Raw genomic sequence first — 18,974 nt, 5'->3', positions numbered from 1 at the left:
TGTATTAGAAAATGTCAACTAAGTTATAGTGTTTTCCCCATAACACAGTTTAGTGCCAGGAGGAAAAAAAAATTTGCTTCAAATAACTTCATACAAATCCCTAACTTCCATTAAAAGCTAAATTGCCCAGGGCTGGGGTTGTGGCTCAGTGGCAGAGCACTTTCCTAGCATGTGTGAGGCACTGGGTTCAATTCTTAGCACCACATATCAATAAATAAAATAAAGGTCCAGTGCAAACTAAAACAATAGTAAAAACAAACAAACAAACAAAAACTAAATTCCCCCAAATATCTTCCTTTTGGCCTTAAAGACAAACTTATTAGCCAAGTCGTACATTTAATTAGGGTACTATTTTTTTTTTACATTATCATTTTTAACATAATTTTTTAAAAAATCACAATAATGCTTTATTGACAAACAATATTCTCACACTAAACAAGCACAAGTGAATAAAACCATTTTGGAGGTTTTGGAGATTGTTACAAATGTCAGTAATATACTTTGAACACCATCACTGCCTTCTTCTAACACAACACAGATGTGAAAATTAACTATGTACAATTAGCTAATATAAAAATCACTATGCAAATTATCTTTTGCCTTTGTAATTTGGGGCTCAAAATGCCAGGGGGCAAAAATTCCAACAGTTCTTCAAGTGCTCTATGGTTAACAAACTGTTAACAGTGGTTCTCAGATAGAAATGGACAGATCTGTAGTCTTGTTAATTATTCTACTATTAACAAGACTACATACAGATCTGTCCATTTCAGTTCTTAGTCTGAGAACCACTGTTCAACCCATTAAAGGGCAGTGTTGTTAAAAATTTTAACATAATCTTAGCTTAAATTTTTAAAAATCTGAAATTATTTAAAATTATTTGTAATGCTTACATATTGTAAAAGTACTTTTATATCTGGATCTGCTCCTTATTAGCATGGTAAACTAAATTCTGAGCATAATATAAACATTATATTTGGTATCATAAATGTCATATTGTAGGAAAACATTACTTCAGAGCAAAGAAATTAAAATCATTTCTAAGAATAATTCACCAAATCATAGAAGATTTTTCTACCACTTTAAATAGATTGTTTATTATATATATCACTATTTATATTACTTCAACCGAACTTTATAAGCTCATCTAATTTGTCTTTTCAGAACATGTAACTGAACGTTTACCTTTCAAAACTTCAATTTCTTAGCCAGGCATTGACTTAGGAGGCTTCTGCAATTTAGCAAGGCTCTAAGCAATTATGTGAGATGACCCTGAGTAGCTGGGGCTACAGGTGTGCACTAGCATGCCTGGCTTAAATCATGTTTTAAATTATAAAGAACTTTCAAAAATATTTTGCCAAAGAAAATTCCATTTGCTGGAATGCTGGAATAAATTTTACTTCCACAGAAGATAATGTACTCTCTTAGCTATTTCTCAAAATACAGTTATTTGAAATCACCTTCCAGAAATTTTCAGAATACAGATGTTCCCAGAGCAAAAGAAAGCATTATATTAACAGACATCAGAACACATAAATTTTCTTCCATTTATTACCTGAGATGCCTTTTTCTTATACAAGAGAAAATATTTATTTCACTTACAGGAATTTTCAAAATTAAGATTTACAGTGATGGGTGGCAAATGACTCCACATAGCTTTAAAATAAATTTTCAAAATAGAAAAAACAGATTTTTATTTATATATATATATAATTTATATATATATATAAATTTATATATATATAATTTATATATATATATTTTATATATATATTAAAAAAACACAACATAGGACTAGGGGATGTAGCTCTGTGGTATAGTGCTTGCCTAGTATGCACAAGGCCCTGGGGTTCAATCACCAGTACCACCTACAAAAGATTTGTGGGCTTGTGTATATATATGTATATACACACATACATATACATATATACATACACATAGATTTTATATATACAATATAATAGAAATTATTATATATAATATGTATATAATTATATAAATAGAAAATTTCCAGGAAATGTTTTCAAAAACCCTTAACTTATTAAATGTTGTTTTATATGCTTCCTAGAAACATCCAAATGTGAAGAATTAAGTACTTATAAATTTTATGATAGTAAAAATGTCTAAAACCATGCAATCATCTCTGATGAATTACCTAACAACTTGTTTTTCTTTTTTTTAAAGAAGGGGTTCATTTTTGTGGAAATGAACAAGGTTCTGTAATACAATGGAAAATTAGTGTAACTTAAAATCAGGTTAATAACAGTGATCAGAAGCACTATAAATTATTCTCAGAACATGTCTACCCAAGTTGGTTTCTGCAAATCGTTACCATCTACTGGTGTTCCTGAAAGACAAATGGCTCCTACAATTAAATCAAAATCATATTAAAGCAAATTTAAATTTTCTTCATGTCTTCTGATCGAGTTCTGGATGCTCTACTCCAAAATATGGCACCTGGCATATGAGGAAATAGCAAAGCCAGAAAATCTCTGACCTCCTCCTATTCTTTACCCATAAAACAGGCCATAAAATAATTCTCTGACCTTCCTCAAAATAAAAATATTTTCATTCCAAAGATACCCTCCTTTATACCTGAAGGAAAAGAACTTATTCTTATCCTTAAAGATACAGAGATGCCAAGAAGTATCTGAACAAACAGGCCTTGTTAAATTCACTCTTGTTTATCACCATTAGATCATATGCTACTTTGTCCAATCATGCTTTTCTGAAGGCTTTAATGTAATGTAACACTTTATTAAATAAATTTGGATGCTCTTATTGATCTCTTTGGTTGTAGTGACTCAGCCATAACCTAGTGAGAGGTGAGAAAAAAACCTTTTCTTCCCTATTCTTACTGGGCAAGAGGACAAGTAGTGGTATAGGGTAGAGACAGGTAGGAAACTAGAATATGTATATGGTGATGTTAAGGTTAGTACATGAAGGACATAAATATATGCTCAAAAAACAGAAAATGTTCATGAATGTATTATCTAATCTTTAAAATTATTTAACAATTATTTGTAAAATAATTGTTAAAAATCTATGTAATTCTTTGCATAATTTTTAGTTGACAACTAAAATTTTCATAAATAATTTCAAATGATTTCATTCTGTCACAATGAAATATTGGTGTTATTTTGGTTTTGGGAATTAAACCCATGAGCGCTTTACCATTGAAGTGCATCCCAGTTCTTTTTGAGATAGGGCCTTACTAAATTGCTGAGGCTGCCCTTGAATTTATAATCCTCCTGCTTAAGCCTCCCGAATTGCTGGGTTACAGGTGTGTGCCTCTGTGCTTGCTTCTAAATTATATATTCTTAAAAATCATTCCAGTGATCTATCAGCTAATAATCAGAGTCTCTTTAAATATTGTCAAAAGCAAGGAATCTAAAACTGACTTGCAAAGGTTTCCTTATGTAATAACTCAAGGTGTTTACTTTCTTAATACTTACAGCTACTATGTGAACTAGAGATTAACTCTTATTTATAATAGAGTCCAAATTAGGCCCTATTCTATGGAGAGTCTTCGGGATCTTCTCTTACTTCAATATGAGAATACAAACTTTACATATAAGTTAAAGAGTTTAGGAGCCTTACCAGGCACTCTGTAATCTAATAAATTACTTTGGAAAATGTCATCAACTGCCCCATAACCATGTCTGTTTATTGGTCCATCATAAAAATTCAAGCACAGATGTCATCAAATACCTACACTTAACAGCTGAGGTCTCAGAAACCATATCAAGGATTTTGTGAAAATTAAATTCAAGAAAGAAAATGGTCCAAATATGACCAAAGTTCTCTCCATTACTCCCTTACCTCTTAGATACTCTGTACTGTGCTGTGGTCAATTTTCCAGTCTCAGGGTCATGTACTGTAGCTCGGCTCAGCTACAAAAAAAAGAAAAAAGAAAAAAAAAGAAAGGACAAGGACTTACTCCAGTAGCAGGCAATTTTGGACTTTATTCCTTTTCTTTTGTTTTGCCAAGCCACAGGTGATTGGAAGGATTCAGATTGGTCTGGATGGTAGACATAGTTTCAAATCAGCAAAAAACATTTAGAAAGGTGGCAATAAGAAGAGCCACTTCTAAGTCAAGAGAAAAAAGGGTTGTTGATAGATTCTATGTTGTAGATTTATTGTCCTTTCACTTTAAAAAAAAAAATCATTTGAAACTGTATGTAAATGATTTTTGGCACTGGATTTCACAGGCATTTTCCCAGATCCAGAAGTTTAATGTTCTTCAAATATTTGGGGGGAAAAATAGTCTCTGTAAGTACATTTTTTTTAAAGAATTTAATCTTTATTTTTTATTTATGAGAAGCTGAGGATTGAATTCAGTGCCTCACCCGTGCTAGGCAAGTGCTTTACCACTGAGCTTCAACCCCAGCCCTGTAAGTACATTTAAAAAAACTCTCACCAAGATAACTGTTTTTCACTGTCTCTGCAAAGTAAAAGGCAATTAAGTTCAGAAGTAATTTTTGGAAGCTTGAGTTCAGAAGCATAACTCTGTTCTTTCCATTGCCAACTTTTGAGTCAGCAATTTTTTTTTTTAAATAAAATACTCCAACAGGAGAAATACATTACTTTGTAATGACAAAGTAATCTTTATAAGATGTAAGGGCAAATGCCAACACAATCACCATGAAAGATGATGTGAATCACTGCAGCACTTAGGAATGCCAGAGAAATGCATAAGCAAGGTCTATTCCCAGATTAACCAGGCTGCTAATGAAGGAAATAAAGAAAAAGCAGCAAAGTGGGGAAAAGAAAACAAGTATCAGGCCATTTCCTGGATATTTGATACCTGATCTTAAGATACAAAGCTATTAATTCCCTAAACATAACAAAACAACTAACAATTGAAAAGAGAACTTCTAGTTAAAGGGAAAAGCCTGTGAAACACAGAGCAGTTTATCTGTGTGTTATCCTGTTTACATATAAGGTGGCAACTTGAGCTGGAGACTGAAAATGACCTATTTCCCTTAAATGAATAAAAATTCCTGTAGGATGTACAAAACACTCATTAGAGGGCAAAATATGCAGCATACACATCTCTTACCTTTTACTAATTCTGTAATGTACCGTCTCCAAGTCTCCTGTTATTGGGTTTGAAATGGTGGCTCGCCTCAGCTGTGAAGCCAACCATCAAAACAATTGCATTACAAGACAAAAAATGAATCACATTTATCCAACCAGTCAGAATTCTGGTGTTTTGTTTTGAAAGGAGAGTAAGTAGAGGAAATAACTCCATACACTTCCATTCACCTTGTGTTGAGCAGTGAAAGTCAGTTGGTTTCTTAGGATTTTGTATTTTTTTTTTAAATTATTATTTTATGTGCTTTTATGTTGTATGAATAAAGGATTACAAAAGAGATTGGAATATAAATTTCTTTCAATGGTTAGAGGATCTGACAGTGAGGAAAAGAGAAATTTCTAAAATTTAAAGCATAACTTAAAGCTATAAGAATGGCTATTTACAATTAGTGATCTATTCCAAATTCTCTGATTTTAATTTTTAGTGACAGAACTGTTTACAAACACTAATACTGTTTAGAATTCATTTTAAGGTCAATCTTTCCTCCTTCAAGACATCCACTTAACACATACAGTGAAATAATTTTGGACTGAGGAGAAAGGCAGATGAAAAGAACTCATAAAAGATGACAGCCAAGATATTATTTCAGACGAGATCGGGTGCATTCAGGGTGGCATGGCCATAGACTATTATCTCAAACTTCTTTTTTTAAAATAAAAGGGTGTTTCTGAGGTTAACAAAAGAGTATGAAATTTTATTATTAAAAAAAAATCCAAACTACGGAATCTCTGAATACAGAGCCTTCAAATCCAGAGATGAATTCTTAATATTCTACCAAGATAATTTAGTAAACTAAGTTTACTGACCACAAATAAAGGACTAAAATAGGAAGAAAATAACAGAATATGATGTAGTTATAAGTACATTCTGATAGTAGATTTATAAAAATTTCAGTGGAGAGTGCCCATCTGCATTAGACCAGTCATTTCAGTTACAATGTAATCTCTGACTAAAAAATACCAATTTGGAAAAGTAATCAAACTTAAAAAATTCAAAGTTAATTTTGCAGTACACATACCCACATAATTACCTTTATGATATAACAGGGGTGAGCAATTTTATTTTTAGAAATAAAATTTTCTTGTAATATAGCCACATTCATGTATTTTAAAGCCACACTTTATATATATTCTTTGGCTGTTTTTACACTGCAATGACAAAGTTGAGTTGCCTATAAGGCCTAAAAAGTATTTTCTATCTTGACCATTACAGAAAAAAAATTCACCAATCCCTGTGTAAACAAGTAAATAAAAATATGCCCACGATTTAACAAAATCTTTCTGAAACTGATAGCAGTTTGTAGTTTACTATCAATAAGATGAACTGTTTTAAGAGCAAGCTGATAAAAAAAAAAAAGGCGAGAGCATAAAGGCTATCCTTTCCCACATTATCACACAAAAAAAGAACTTCTATTCTGAATAGTTTGTAGGACTGGGTTTTAACCTACGTTAATCATTTTTCTTATCAAGATATAGGTTAAAGTCAAAAAACTATGATGTCAACCTTTAAAAATTAGCATGATTCTTGTGCCCAATTATATTTTTCTGGTATTAATGTGTCTAAAAGGGAATGAAAATATTTCAAAAGTCTTTTTTTTAAAAAAGAAGATATTTTTAAAAGTTAAGTTTTGACCTCTGCAGTTATTAAGACTACAAAATATATGGAAAAGTTCTTCAGTAAGACAGTGAAAGAGATTTGTTAAGTGTGAACAGTGTGAATAAAAATCTCATCTATAATTTTCATAATTCAGTTTCAGAATTACTTGTTTTGATAACAAACAGAAAAACTGGTATACATAGAGCATAATTAACAACTCCATTATGTTTAAGTGATAATATCTAAAACTATCTGTGAAGTTATTGCCTTATCAATTATCCTTTCTATTATCTTACAAAGGAAAAATTATAGGCAGGTACAGTAAACTGAGGAGAAAAAAAGAAAAAGAATTTACCCTGGGTTTTGCTAGATCTTTGACGATTTCAATTTCTGCATCAGAAATAATATCATGGAAACGAATAATACGAGGTTTGTCCCACTCATCCTCTTGTTTGGCGGGAGCCAGAATAAATTTAGGATTCCGGTTTCCATCATGGTAGCGGCAAAACAGCTTTTTTTGTCTGCGAGGAGTCTAAACATAAAGTTAAAAAAAATGCTAAGTATATTATATTTGGTAATATTTTAAATAGCTATTCCTTCACATATACATAAGAGTATCTCTGGAAAAATACACAAAGTACTCTGCAAATACTTTGCATCAAAAAGGACTTTCAGGGCTGGGTCTGTGGCTCAGCAGTAGTGCACTTGCCTTGAATGTGTGAGGCACTGGGTTCAATTCTCAGCACCACATATAAATAAATAAAATAAAGATCTATCAACAACTAAGGGAAAAATATTTTTTTGAAAAGACTTTCAGGACTTAAAATTTATTAATGATTATTTTCTTGGGGGAGATATGAGTGTAAATAGGAAAAAAAGTAGGGTTTTAACAATTCCTCATCAAAATAAAGTTCAAAATTACAAATGAAAGAAACAAGGAAATGTTTATGGAAATATGAAATGAATGCCACCACTGTTCCAGACTTCAAAAAGTAACTGGGTCTGTGCACGTGGAACACGCCTGTAATCCCAGCAGCTCAGGAGGCTGAAGCAGAAGGATCATGAGTTCAAAGCCAGTCTCAGCAATTTAGCCAGACCCTCTCAAAATAAAATATAAAAAGGGCTGGGGTTGTGGCTCAATGATAAAGTAATTGCTTCCATGTGTGAGGCACTAGGTTCAATCATCAGCACTGCATATAAATAATAAAATACAGGTCCATCAACAACTAAAAATATATGTTAAAAAGGTATGTGGGTGGGGCTAGAATTGTGGCTCAGCGGAGAGCACTCATCTAGCCTGTGTGAGGCCCTGGGTTCGATCCTCAGCACCATATAAAAATAAATAAATAAAATAAAAGGTATTTAAAAAAAAAAAAAAGGCTGGGGGTGGGTTGGGATAGGGTTGGACCGGGAATGTGGCTCATTGGTTAAGCAACCCTGGTAGAAAAAAAAAAAAAAACTGGAAAGTACACAGTGAGAAAATACCTAGAAGAAAAGGGACAAAACCAAACAGGTTTTCCTAAATACTTCACAATTAAATGCTTGTAGTGGTAATAATAATAATAATAATAATAATATTTAAACTACAAAGGTGAAACTGGGCCATTCTGTAAAAGAGAAAACAAGTTATTAAAGAAGCCAGGTGCTTTTATTAGGGGGCATAAAATATAGCTGTCATCAAACATCTATACCTTAGGGGCTGGGGTTGTAGCTCAGTGGTAGAGTGCTTGCCTAGCGAGTGCTTGCCTAGCACATGTGAAGCAGTGGGTTTGATCCTCAGCACCAAATAAATAAATAAATTAATTAATTAAAGGTACTGTGTCCAACAACAACAAAAAGAAAACTTAAAAAAAATCTATACATTAATGAAGGGCCTTACACGGCTAGACAAGCATTCCAACACTGAACTACAACCCCCCCTTTAAAGAAGTCTCTAACAATGAAATGAATTAACCATTTGATAAAACAGATGCTCCTTTGTGGGCAAAGTCTACGTGTATTTGTTACATTAAACTACTAAATCAGTAGGCTCCTGTTTTCTACCTATAATTCTATTTTGCTCTCTTATGCAAAGGTTATTAAGGGCAATAAAAAAGTCTGCTTACTGTTGGAAATTTGATGATTTTATAGAACTATTGTAATTTTTTTTTTAAGGTGTGATCATGACCTTATTCTGAATCCTTATCTTTAAAAGATACACACTGTTAAAGTTTGGATCAGTTTGAGTTTGTTATAGTCAAGAAAAATTCAAACATCTTTCAGAAGTCTACCCTTTCTCTAAAAATTCACTAATTATTTTTCAACTGAACACCACTACTTAAAAGAAGTTCCCATGATCAATTAATTTTGATAATGTATATTAAATTTATAATAATGCAAGTTATTGTAAAAAGTTTCTGAGAAGTCCTCAGGCTAAACAAAAACCTATGTTCAATTTTGTTCAACTGATGTTCCTTGGAACATTTTTGGTTTGGGCCCCAAAATCTATTGATATCCTAAAGAGCTGGCATTTTGAGTTCTAAATACGTAAAAATCAATATACAATAAATAAAGGAAAATTTATAGATATATTTGGGCCTCTTAAAGAGTAAATATTAAAATAAATCTGTCAAATGTCTGTTTTAAGTATTTCTTAAATAGACTAAAATATTTCACAAAGGAATCTTTTTAAGATTAAATAGGATCAAAACTACAAGAGATTATTGTACAAATGAATCTTTATGTCTCATAAAATCAGATTATAATTTCAACATAAGATGGCTGAAATCTTTTCTGCTTTAAATATAAGAAAATATTTCACTTTCCTTAAAATTATTTGATCCTTCACCCTATAAGCCTCTTTTGACCTGTGAAAATGTAATATTACCACAAATGCATATAATGGAATATGATCCACAAGTTTTATGTTTTACCAACAATTGGAGCATATAATAGTGTAACATCCACAGCAAGGTAATGTGGCATACTATAATATTTTACACAGTCATTCTGAATTTTATCTCAGACTTAAAAGAACTCTGGCTCTCTCTTGCACAACGTACATACATACACACACACATTCTCTTACATACACAATTGACTTTTCCACTTTACCATTTTGATACCCTCCCCACGGCACAGCATTTCGTACTTCTGTCTCTCTGGCAGGTAATCCACAGCAATCCCTTTTTTCTTCATTGTGGTTTTCTGATCAGACTGCTCATCTGAAGCAGACTTATTGACATCTTTTTCTTTAGCCATTATATACTCAAAATATTTTAAGTTACCATTAGCTCTCTGATGTTCAGGATCTATTTATTACAAGAGAAATAAAGCATGTCCATGGGTAAATTTACAGTTGTTCAAGCATCAGAATACAGTAACATAAATATAGCAGACCATATAATTTATCTTCCAAACTAAGATGATTTAAAGGAGGAATAAAAATTATTTATATTGTAACAATAGATATAAAATAGTACTGTGCCAAGTAAACTATATACAATCATACTATGTAAAAACAGTTGGAAACAGCCTTTTATTCAAGGTAGCAATTATTGCTTCTACTTTGAGAACTTACTAATCAGCTAAACGAACTATGTTCAACTTGATGTCAAATGAATCTTGAAATCTTACTCATTTTATTTATTTGAAGAATTGGAAAAGATCTTTCTAAGACTGAAAAGTAATCACTATGGTGAAGACAAAGCATACATGGTTGAAAAGCAAATTTTTCCACAGATATATTATTAATGCAGAACACAGTCTACATCTGAGGGCTAAGTGGATTACAGTCCCAACTTTCTAAGTAAGAAGGAAAAAGGAAACTAAAGATATAATTCTCAAATAAGCCAGAATCCACTAACTGCCTCAGAATTGCTAGTGATAATTTTAGCTACCTTTCAGTAAAGAGGAAGAAAAGAAACATACCACCCATCTGGGGAAAGTGGGGGGAAAAATCAAAGCAATCTAAACTACTACTATACACAGATTTAAAAAAATGCAGAATGGTAAGTACAGACTTCATGAGGTGTTTAGAAAAATCTAGTACTAGACTGTATAATATTTCCGTCCTTCAGAAACCACTCACAATATATGTCATGATATACTATAAAAGCCTATTTTTTGTAAAATGGAAAAGTGTATATTATGTGCAGAGGAGTATATACTACATTGAAAATTTGTGTGTATCTTTGGGTAACTGGCTCATGGATGATTCTTCTATATATTTTTCTATTTTAATTTTCTACAATGAGTACAAAGTATGTTTTAATTCAGGAGGAAATTCACTGAAAGACACTGAAAGAAAAGGAAAGGATAATTGAACTAATATCTATTTGACTTTTTTCCTAACATATACAAATATTCCTATTCACAAAATAAATTTTTACAAAGTTTTGAATCTTCATTATAGCCAGGTACACTGGCACATGCCTGTCATCCCAGTTCAAGGCTCATCCAGCTCATTTAGTAAGACCCTGTCTTAAAATAAAGAACAAAAAGGGCGGGGATGTACTTCAACGAAGAGTGCTCTGGATTCCATCTCCAGTACGGCAAAAAAACAAAGAACTTCATTATATACCAAAGACTTCCTGCAATTGTTATATAGATTCTGGACTCCATATCCAGATATTATGATTGAGCAGATCAAGTATAAATTAAGGAATTATGGGGGCTGGGTGTGTAGCTCAGTGTTAGAGCACTTCCCAGCACATGTGAGGCACTGGATTCAATCCTCAGCACCACATAAAAATAAAATATTGTATCCATCTAAACTAAATAAATACATAAATAAGGAATTTTCATTTCTAACAAGTGTCCAAGTAATTCTAGTACTAGACCATATAGTGTTCATGGTCCCTGGACCATACTTGCAGAAACAATACATCTCTGTAGAAAGTGCTAGTGGTAAAATTCTCATAAAATGTAATTTTTTTTTTTTTTTTTTTTTTTTTAAGTAGAGGTGACTGAAACCAGGGATGATCTACCACCAAGCTATATACCTAGTCCTTCTGACTGGTTTATTTTGAGATAAGTTCTAAGTTGCCTAGCTGGGCTTGAATTTAAATCCTCCTGCCTAACCTCTTAAATTTCTGGGATTACAGACATGCACTAGCACACTGGTCTTATTTTTCTAATATCTGAATATGAAATTCAACAAACTGATAACACTCTTCAAAGGAAACTCATTAACATGTAATATGGCAACATGGTAAATAAACATTTTTAATTATATTTTTATTGGTGCATTATAATTATAAATTATAGTGGAGTTCACTATGATATGTTCATACATACACATAATTTGATGATTTCATTCACCAGCACCTCCCCTTACCTTCCTCCTTGATCACCTTCCTCTACTCTATTCTTCTCCCTTCTATTTTTATGAGATTCCTCATTTATATTCCTTTTTCTCTCTAGCTTCTACATATGAGAAAAAGCATTCAACACCTGATTTGAATCTGGCTTATTTCACTTAGCACAATGTGATGAATAAATATTTTTGACTAAATTAGACAAGATTTGGTTTTGAAATTCCTGGAAAATATAGAGCAGAGGAACACAGCCACTGTTGTAGTACTATTAGGTGAGAAAAACTGGTTGCCATTTACTTTGAGAATTAACAGTGAGAGGATAAAGTGTATCTAACAGATATGGCTCTTGAATTCTAATAAATAAAAAAGCACCAAAGATATATCGATGAGTGAATGGGTAGATACATACATACATACACAGATGATATATATCCCCAACCCAATATAATTATAACCTTAAGTTACACATGGATAACATACCTAGTTCAAGAAGCTTCTTTGTGAGCAAAAGAGCCTTATCCAGATCTCCCTGCTGGTATACTGCATAGCTCAAATAATCCAGAACAGAGACTTTATCTATGGTAGAAACCTCGCCTTCATCCAGCTGCCTTAGTGCTTGATCCATCCATAGTTCTGTATGGTAATAATCTGCCTCTGTATAGGCCACTTTGCCCAACTCAAAGCAGTCCTCAGCTGTTAGAAAAGATTTGTGTTTTACTCCTATGAAAGAAAAAAAATAGAGAACTTTAGGAATCTTTACATTACTCTAAATTTTATTTAGGACCACAGAGCTTTCAAAGTGCGATTTAACTTTACAATAATCCTGAGGTAAAAAAGGCAAAAATTATCCTAATTTTATAACAAAGGAACAATTTACAAGGTAATATAGAATGATAGAGAATACACTGCTGGTAAAAGAGGACACAGCACTTAAAGAACCCAAGATTTAAATCATCAGCCATTATACCCAAATGAAACATCACTGAAGTTGAAATATACTCTTCTCTAACACACAGCAATAACCATGAGATGTATCTATCTTATTCTTAACCAACAATCTGGGCAAGAGATGAATGTACAGTAAAAGAGGCAATCCTGTAAAATGTTTGCTTTTTAAAAAATGGCATTAATGATATATAATTTAAAAATCATGGTCTACCCACTTAGATTACAATAGCTCTTAGAATATATAGAATAATGCAACAATCATCACAATCTGTTTAAAACTATTTGTATACTATAAGTGAGAGAAAATATCCCCTATAGAATTCCATAGGCATATCCTAAGGGAGGTTTTAATTTCAAATTTATATTACCTGCATGGTCTGAAAAACTAAAGCAAAAAAATTAACATGATCTGAGTTGGCAATGTTATAGGACATCTAGCAACATTTATACTCTGCAAAATGTACCCTTTTCCCAAGCTTTGCAATATTCCTACAGGTGACGCAGAATGAACATACACAATCCAAAACGGCAAAATACATTATAAGCCATTATGAATAAAATCAGAAATTATAAAAAAGCACTAGATATACCCCAAGATCTTCAAATATTAGAGATTAAGAATATAAAATAACTGATTAAAATGTTCAAATAAATTATGTGAATGATAAAGATACCTGCTGACATTTGGATGTTAAATGTCTCCCAAAGGTCCATGTGTTTAGGGTAGGTCCCTAGATTGGCAATAGGGAGGTGGTGGAAACTTTGGGGAGCTTTGGGGAAATATCTGTGAAGGAGACTGTGGGACCTTGGCCCTTTCCTCTTTGCTTCCTGGCTTATGAGGTAAACAGTTTACTTTTCCCCACCATAGCCATCTAACACTCCCACCAGAAGTCCAAAGCAATGGGGTCTACCTGATGCTAGATTGGAACCTCCAAAACTGTGAGCCAAAATAAACCTTTTAAGTTAATTGCCTTAGGTATTTTTGTTATATTAATATAAAGCTGCCTAATATAGTAGCCTACAAAGGACCAGGCAAATTTAAGTGGGGTGAGGTGGTAACTTCCAGTTGTTAAGTACAAGTTGAGTATCCCTAATCTGAAAGAAATGCTTCAAAATCTGAAACATTCTAAGCACTGACACAACACCATAGTGAGAAATCCCACACCTGTCCTTATATAACAGGTCACAAAGTGCAGGCGCACTAAAAAGTTGTGTGAAATTATCTTCAGGCTATATGTATAAAAGGTTTATTAAACATAAATGAATTTTTTTTGTTTAGACTTAGGATCTATCCTAAGATATCTTATTATATGCATCCAAATATTCCAGAATCTGAAAAACTCCAAAATCTCAAATACTTCTGGTCCCAATTTCTGGTTTGAACTTATTTCAGATAGGGGTTACTCAACCTGTATAATCAATGCTATTAAAAACTCACTGGACAGATTAAATAGTGGACCACATATAACTACAAAGAGAATGATGAAACTAGAAGAGCTAAATAAATCAGCATGTGATTAAACTAGTCAGAATACAACAGAGAGAGAGAGAGAAAGAGAAATGAAGTGCTAGTTAAAGTCTACTTAGAGTTCCAGGAAAAAAAAAAAAAAAAAAACAGGAGACAATATGTGGAGACATTAAAGACAGAGTGGTAGAAATTTTTCCAGAGTTAAAACACCTGAAACTTTAGATTCAGGAAGCACAATGAATTGCTCACCAAATGAATAACATATATACAAAGGTTTATTAAGGATGTATTTCAAGAAGGAGAAAAATTTGCTCAAAAGAAAAGTTTGAGGTACAAGAATGATTAACAAAGAAACTGGCATACATATGAGCCAATCTAAATTAAACTAACAAATTGGCAAAAATATCAAAGTTTCACAATATCTTTTGGGAAAAGGGTCATATACTACTGGAAGAAATGCAAATTGATACAAACCCTATGGAGTGTATGGAGACAATATTAGCAAAATTATTTATTTACTCTGAATCAGTGGTACCCCTTCAAGAAAAATATCTGTAAAGACTAGTTAGCAAAAACAGAAAATAGCCTACTAACGAGGTTACTAGCAGCAATATTTTTTTTAGCAGAAAAGGACTGCAAATAAACCAGATTTTCATCAATAGGGGTGTGGTTAAATAAACTGTGGAACCTCCACAAGAGAGTAACGTGAATAGCAGCTGTAAAGTGAAGTGAAGATATTTTTAGAATATAAAGTAATATTTAGGAAATATAAGTTAAAATACCAAAGTACAGAACAGTATTCACAATATACTTCCTTTTGTGTAAATGTTAACTGTGTTACCTTTTGTGCATATGTCAAGAGGAAATAGGAATATGTATACTTAGTTTTTCTATTTCAATACTTTAAAAAAACATAAAATGGTTACACACAGGAAAACAAAGGGAGTAAGATGAAGAGTACAGAAATTAAAGTGAGATTTCTATAAATGTGCTTTATTAGTATAGATTGGGAGATTAAAGAATATGAAAGTTTTATATAATTAAAGGGAAAGGTCAATAATCCTTAAAAATAAAGAATAAAACACTGATTGAACCCAACTGTAAAACATGTTGAAGGCAGACAACACAGAGCAATTAATTATTTTAGGTGTCTTCAAGGTAATATTTTGACTTTTCACAACTGGTGTGATATATATACTAAGGATTTAAAAAAAAAAAAAGCCATGGACTGGGGTTGTGGCTCAGTGGTAGAGTGCTTGCCTAGCATGTGTGAAGCACTTCAATTCTCAGCACCGCATATCAATAATAAAATAAAGGTCACTGACAACTAAAAAATATTAAAAAAAAAAAAAACAGCTGTAGTGGTACATGCCTCTAATCCCAGAGACTTGGGAGGCTATGGCAGGAAGATTGCAAAGTTTAAGTCAGCAACTTATGAAGAATGTGTCTCAAAAATAAAAAGGGTTGAGGGTATGACTCAATGGTTAAGCATCCCCAGTTCATCCCAATACCAAAATTAATAAGTAGTACAAAAAATACTGCAGTGAGTAGTCAATGTTATTAACAGCAAAGGCATTATTATCCTCTGATATTATTTTGAGCATATTATAGGTAATACAAAGAAGTGATTAAGTTAATGTCATTAGGAATCAAAATTTTCACTAGAGAAAGGAGATACAAGCCCTGTAATCTTTAATTTGAATCAGAACTAATATGAATCCACATATGTCCCATCTCTGTTCATTAAAAAGACCCGGAATAAATGACAAACAGAAATAAACACCCCTAGAACCTAGCTAGTCTGTTCCTTAAGTGCTATTCCCTGTTAAAAGGAATCAAGGGTTGTTGAAAAGCCTGATTCCAGCTTTGGAATAGAATTTATAAGATAAACTTGGAAAAAACTATGCCCAAAAGTAAGAAAGTTTCCTAGCTATCAAAGAATATGATCATTTCAAAAAGACAAAATGAGATGACAAGCTAATCTGAAGAAATTCACATTGGCAAAAGAAGGTAATCTGATTCAATGAATAAAACAGACTGAAATTTAAAAATACTACATATAAAAATGAGTTCATGATATTTTAGATAAAGATCACTGGTCACTAACAAAAGTTATTAGGATATCAGCTAATTATGCTAAAAACTGATAAAGAGGAATGTTCTTGTTATTACAGAATTCCAGCTAATCAAAGTAGATGAAATGAGGAAAATCACCATTTTGTAACCCTGAATGAATAGTGGCTCTAGGCAATGATCATCAAAGCTCCAAAAACCATGAGATAAAACTCAGAAAAACATTATATGGAAGGATCAGGCTCTCAGTACCTGAAGCTACTCATCAATCAGCATCACAAAAAGTGCAGGAGACATTAGGTGTCCATTCAGATAATTCAATAGAAAGTTCACAGCGCCACTTATGGAGTTAGTGAAATAAACCTAAACTGAATGTAACCGAGCCTCAAGCTCTAACCAGTTTATAGGAAAGGAGAGTTAGAAAAAGAAGTTTAAACACCACCAAAGAAGAAATCAGCCAATTCCAGGATGTGGGACATTCCATAGAACATATGTCCATATTTTCCATACTTATCAATAGCATGAAGAATTAGAAAAAGAAAAGAGAAATTTAACCCAAAACTCCAACTATAAAAAGATATCTTTGAGATCATCGCAGAAATTGAATATTGACTAGGTATTAAATTATTAAGGGAATAGTATCCATTTTGTTATGCAGGATAATAGCTAAGTAGTTATGTAAGTTTTTTTAAAAAATCTGAACAGTTAAAATATGCATACTGAATTATTTGTGAATAAAATAACAAGTCTAGGATTTGTTTTTAAAATATTCCAGAAAAAACAACAAAAAGGAGGAGTGAAGGAAACAGATAAAATACCAAAATATTAAGAACCTTTGGGGGGCTGGGGCTGTAGCTCAATGGCAGAAAGCTTGCCCAGCATGTGTGAGACCCTGGGTTCGATCCATATAAAAATAAACAAATAAAATAAAAGCTTTCTGTCCATACACAACTACCAAAAAATAAAAAAAGAAACTTTGGAGCTCTATGATGGATACACGGGGCTCATTATGTTACCATCTTTATTGTGGGGGGCGTGTGTGTGAGAAAGAGCAAGAGTGTGCACTTACATGTGCACACAAGTGATGTTTGATATTTTCTATAATAAAAGATTTGTAAATAATAAAAAAGGAGAAAGCCAAGCTAATCACTTACACTTAATAACTGATTATTAGTGTACTCCCAAAATGAAGATGAAGTTCCATGTTTTGATGTTTTTCCCCTTAACTAATTCTTTACCTTACCACCCTCCACTCTGGAATACTCTATCTTTGGCCATCTGTGTTGCTGTAGCAAAATACTGGTGACTGGGTAATTTATAAAGAACAGAAATTTATTTTCTCATAATTCTGGAGGTTGGGAAGTCCAAGGTCAAGGTGCCAGCAGGTTTGGTTGTCTGGTGAGGGCTGTTCTCCACTTTAAGATGGCACCTTGTTGCTACATCCTCCTGAGGGGAAGAATGCTGTCTCTCACGTGGCAGAAGGCGAAAGGAAAATAGAGCTGAATACTGCAGCTTCTTTTATAAAGGTCTTAATCCTGTTCGTAAGGGAGAAGCCCTCATGGACTAATTCCTAAAGGCCCCATTTCATTGGCAATTGCTATGGTTTGGATTTAAAATGTCCCACAAAAGCTCATGTTTTTAAAGCTTGTCCCCAAAGTAGCAGTGTTCAGAGGTGAGGCATTTAACAGATGATTGCCTCCTAAGAGCTCTAACCTCATCAATGGATTTATAGGTTAACAGACTATTGGGAAGTGGTAGAAACTTTAGGAGATGGGGCAGAGTTGGAGGAAGTAGGTCACTGGGGGAGTGTCTTTGAAGGATATATTTTGTCCTCAGCCCCTTCCTTTCCCTTCCTTCCCTCTGCTTCTCAGCTACTACGTAGGCAGCTTTTCTGCACTACATACTTCTGCCATGATGTACTGCCTTGCCACAGGTCTAAAAGCAACAGGCCAAGCAACCATGGACTGAAACCATGAACCAAAATATATCTTTTTGCCTTTAAATTGGTTTTCTCAGGTATTTTGTCACAGTGATGGAAAATCGACTAACAGCCATTAAGTTTCAACACCTGAATTTTGGAGGGAACACATTCAAACCACAGCAGACACTAAGAAACTAACTCGGCAGTTTAACATGACATAATTCCAAAAACTAAAACAAGTATATTAAATTTTGGCTTCCCTATGATTTTTTATTTCTGAGAACTGGTGATGCATAGTATAGCAATTATAAGTGTTTCAGGGATATGCAAAACATGTATGAGAACAGTACACCATCAATACATGCAGGTAGCATCAGTAATATTTTTTATGTGACCTAACACTTTGGCTATGTTACTTGAACAAACATAATTAAGAGCATAGGCTTTAGTGAAGTACCTCTGCTGGTCTTATTTTTGATCTAGTTACCATTATTAAAGGAAACTAGGAATCAGATTCTTAAAAGAAGAAAATAAATGATGTGCAGCTTTGGAAGTAGAAGACATTGCAAAGTAGTA

General features: G+C 32.9%; 1 protein-coding gene across 2 annotated transcripts in view; it reads right to left on the bottom strand.

Annotated features, from left to right (window-relative positions):
* The window catches only part of P4ha1 (prolyl 4-hydroxylase subunit alpha 1), a 65,807-nt gene that overhangs the window by 23,056 nt on the left and 23,777 nt on the right, over positions 1-18,974 (bottom strand). Inside the window, exons 6-9 of one of the 2 annotated variants that reach the window (XM_046419814.2) lie at positions 12,469-12,708; positions 9,785-9,981; positions 7,047-7,223; positions 5,060-5,130 (exon numbers count right to left, since the gene is read on the bottom strand). In XM_046419814.2, the coding sequence (XP_046275770.1) occupies positions 5,060-5,130; positions 7,047-7,223; positions 9,785-9,981; positions 12,469-12,708 (685 nt within the window). Of the gene's footprint in view, positions 1-3,819; positions 3,891-5,059; positions 5,131-7,046; positions 7,224-9,784; positions 9,982-12,468; positions 12,709-18,974 lie in introns of both variants that reach the window. The other variant, XM_046419813.2, reaches the window with a different exon arrangement.

This window comes from Marmota monax, unplaced genomic scaffold (assembly GCF_021218885.2).
Source record: "Marmota monax isolate L192 unplaced genomic scaffold, Marmota_monax_Labrador192_F-V1.1 WCK01_AAM20220418_F8-fsc00019, whole genome shotgun sequence".
NCBI lineage: Eukaryota > Metazoa > Chordata > Mammalia > Rodentia > Sciuridae > Marmota > Marmota monax.
This window is presented reverse-complemented; position numbering and strand designations above follow the sequence as displayed.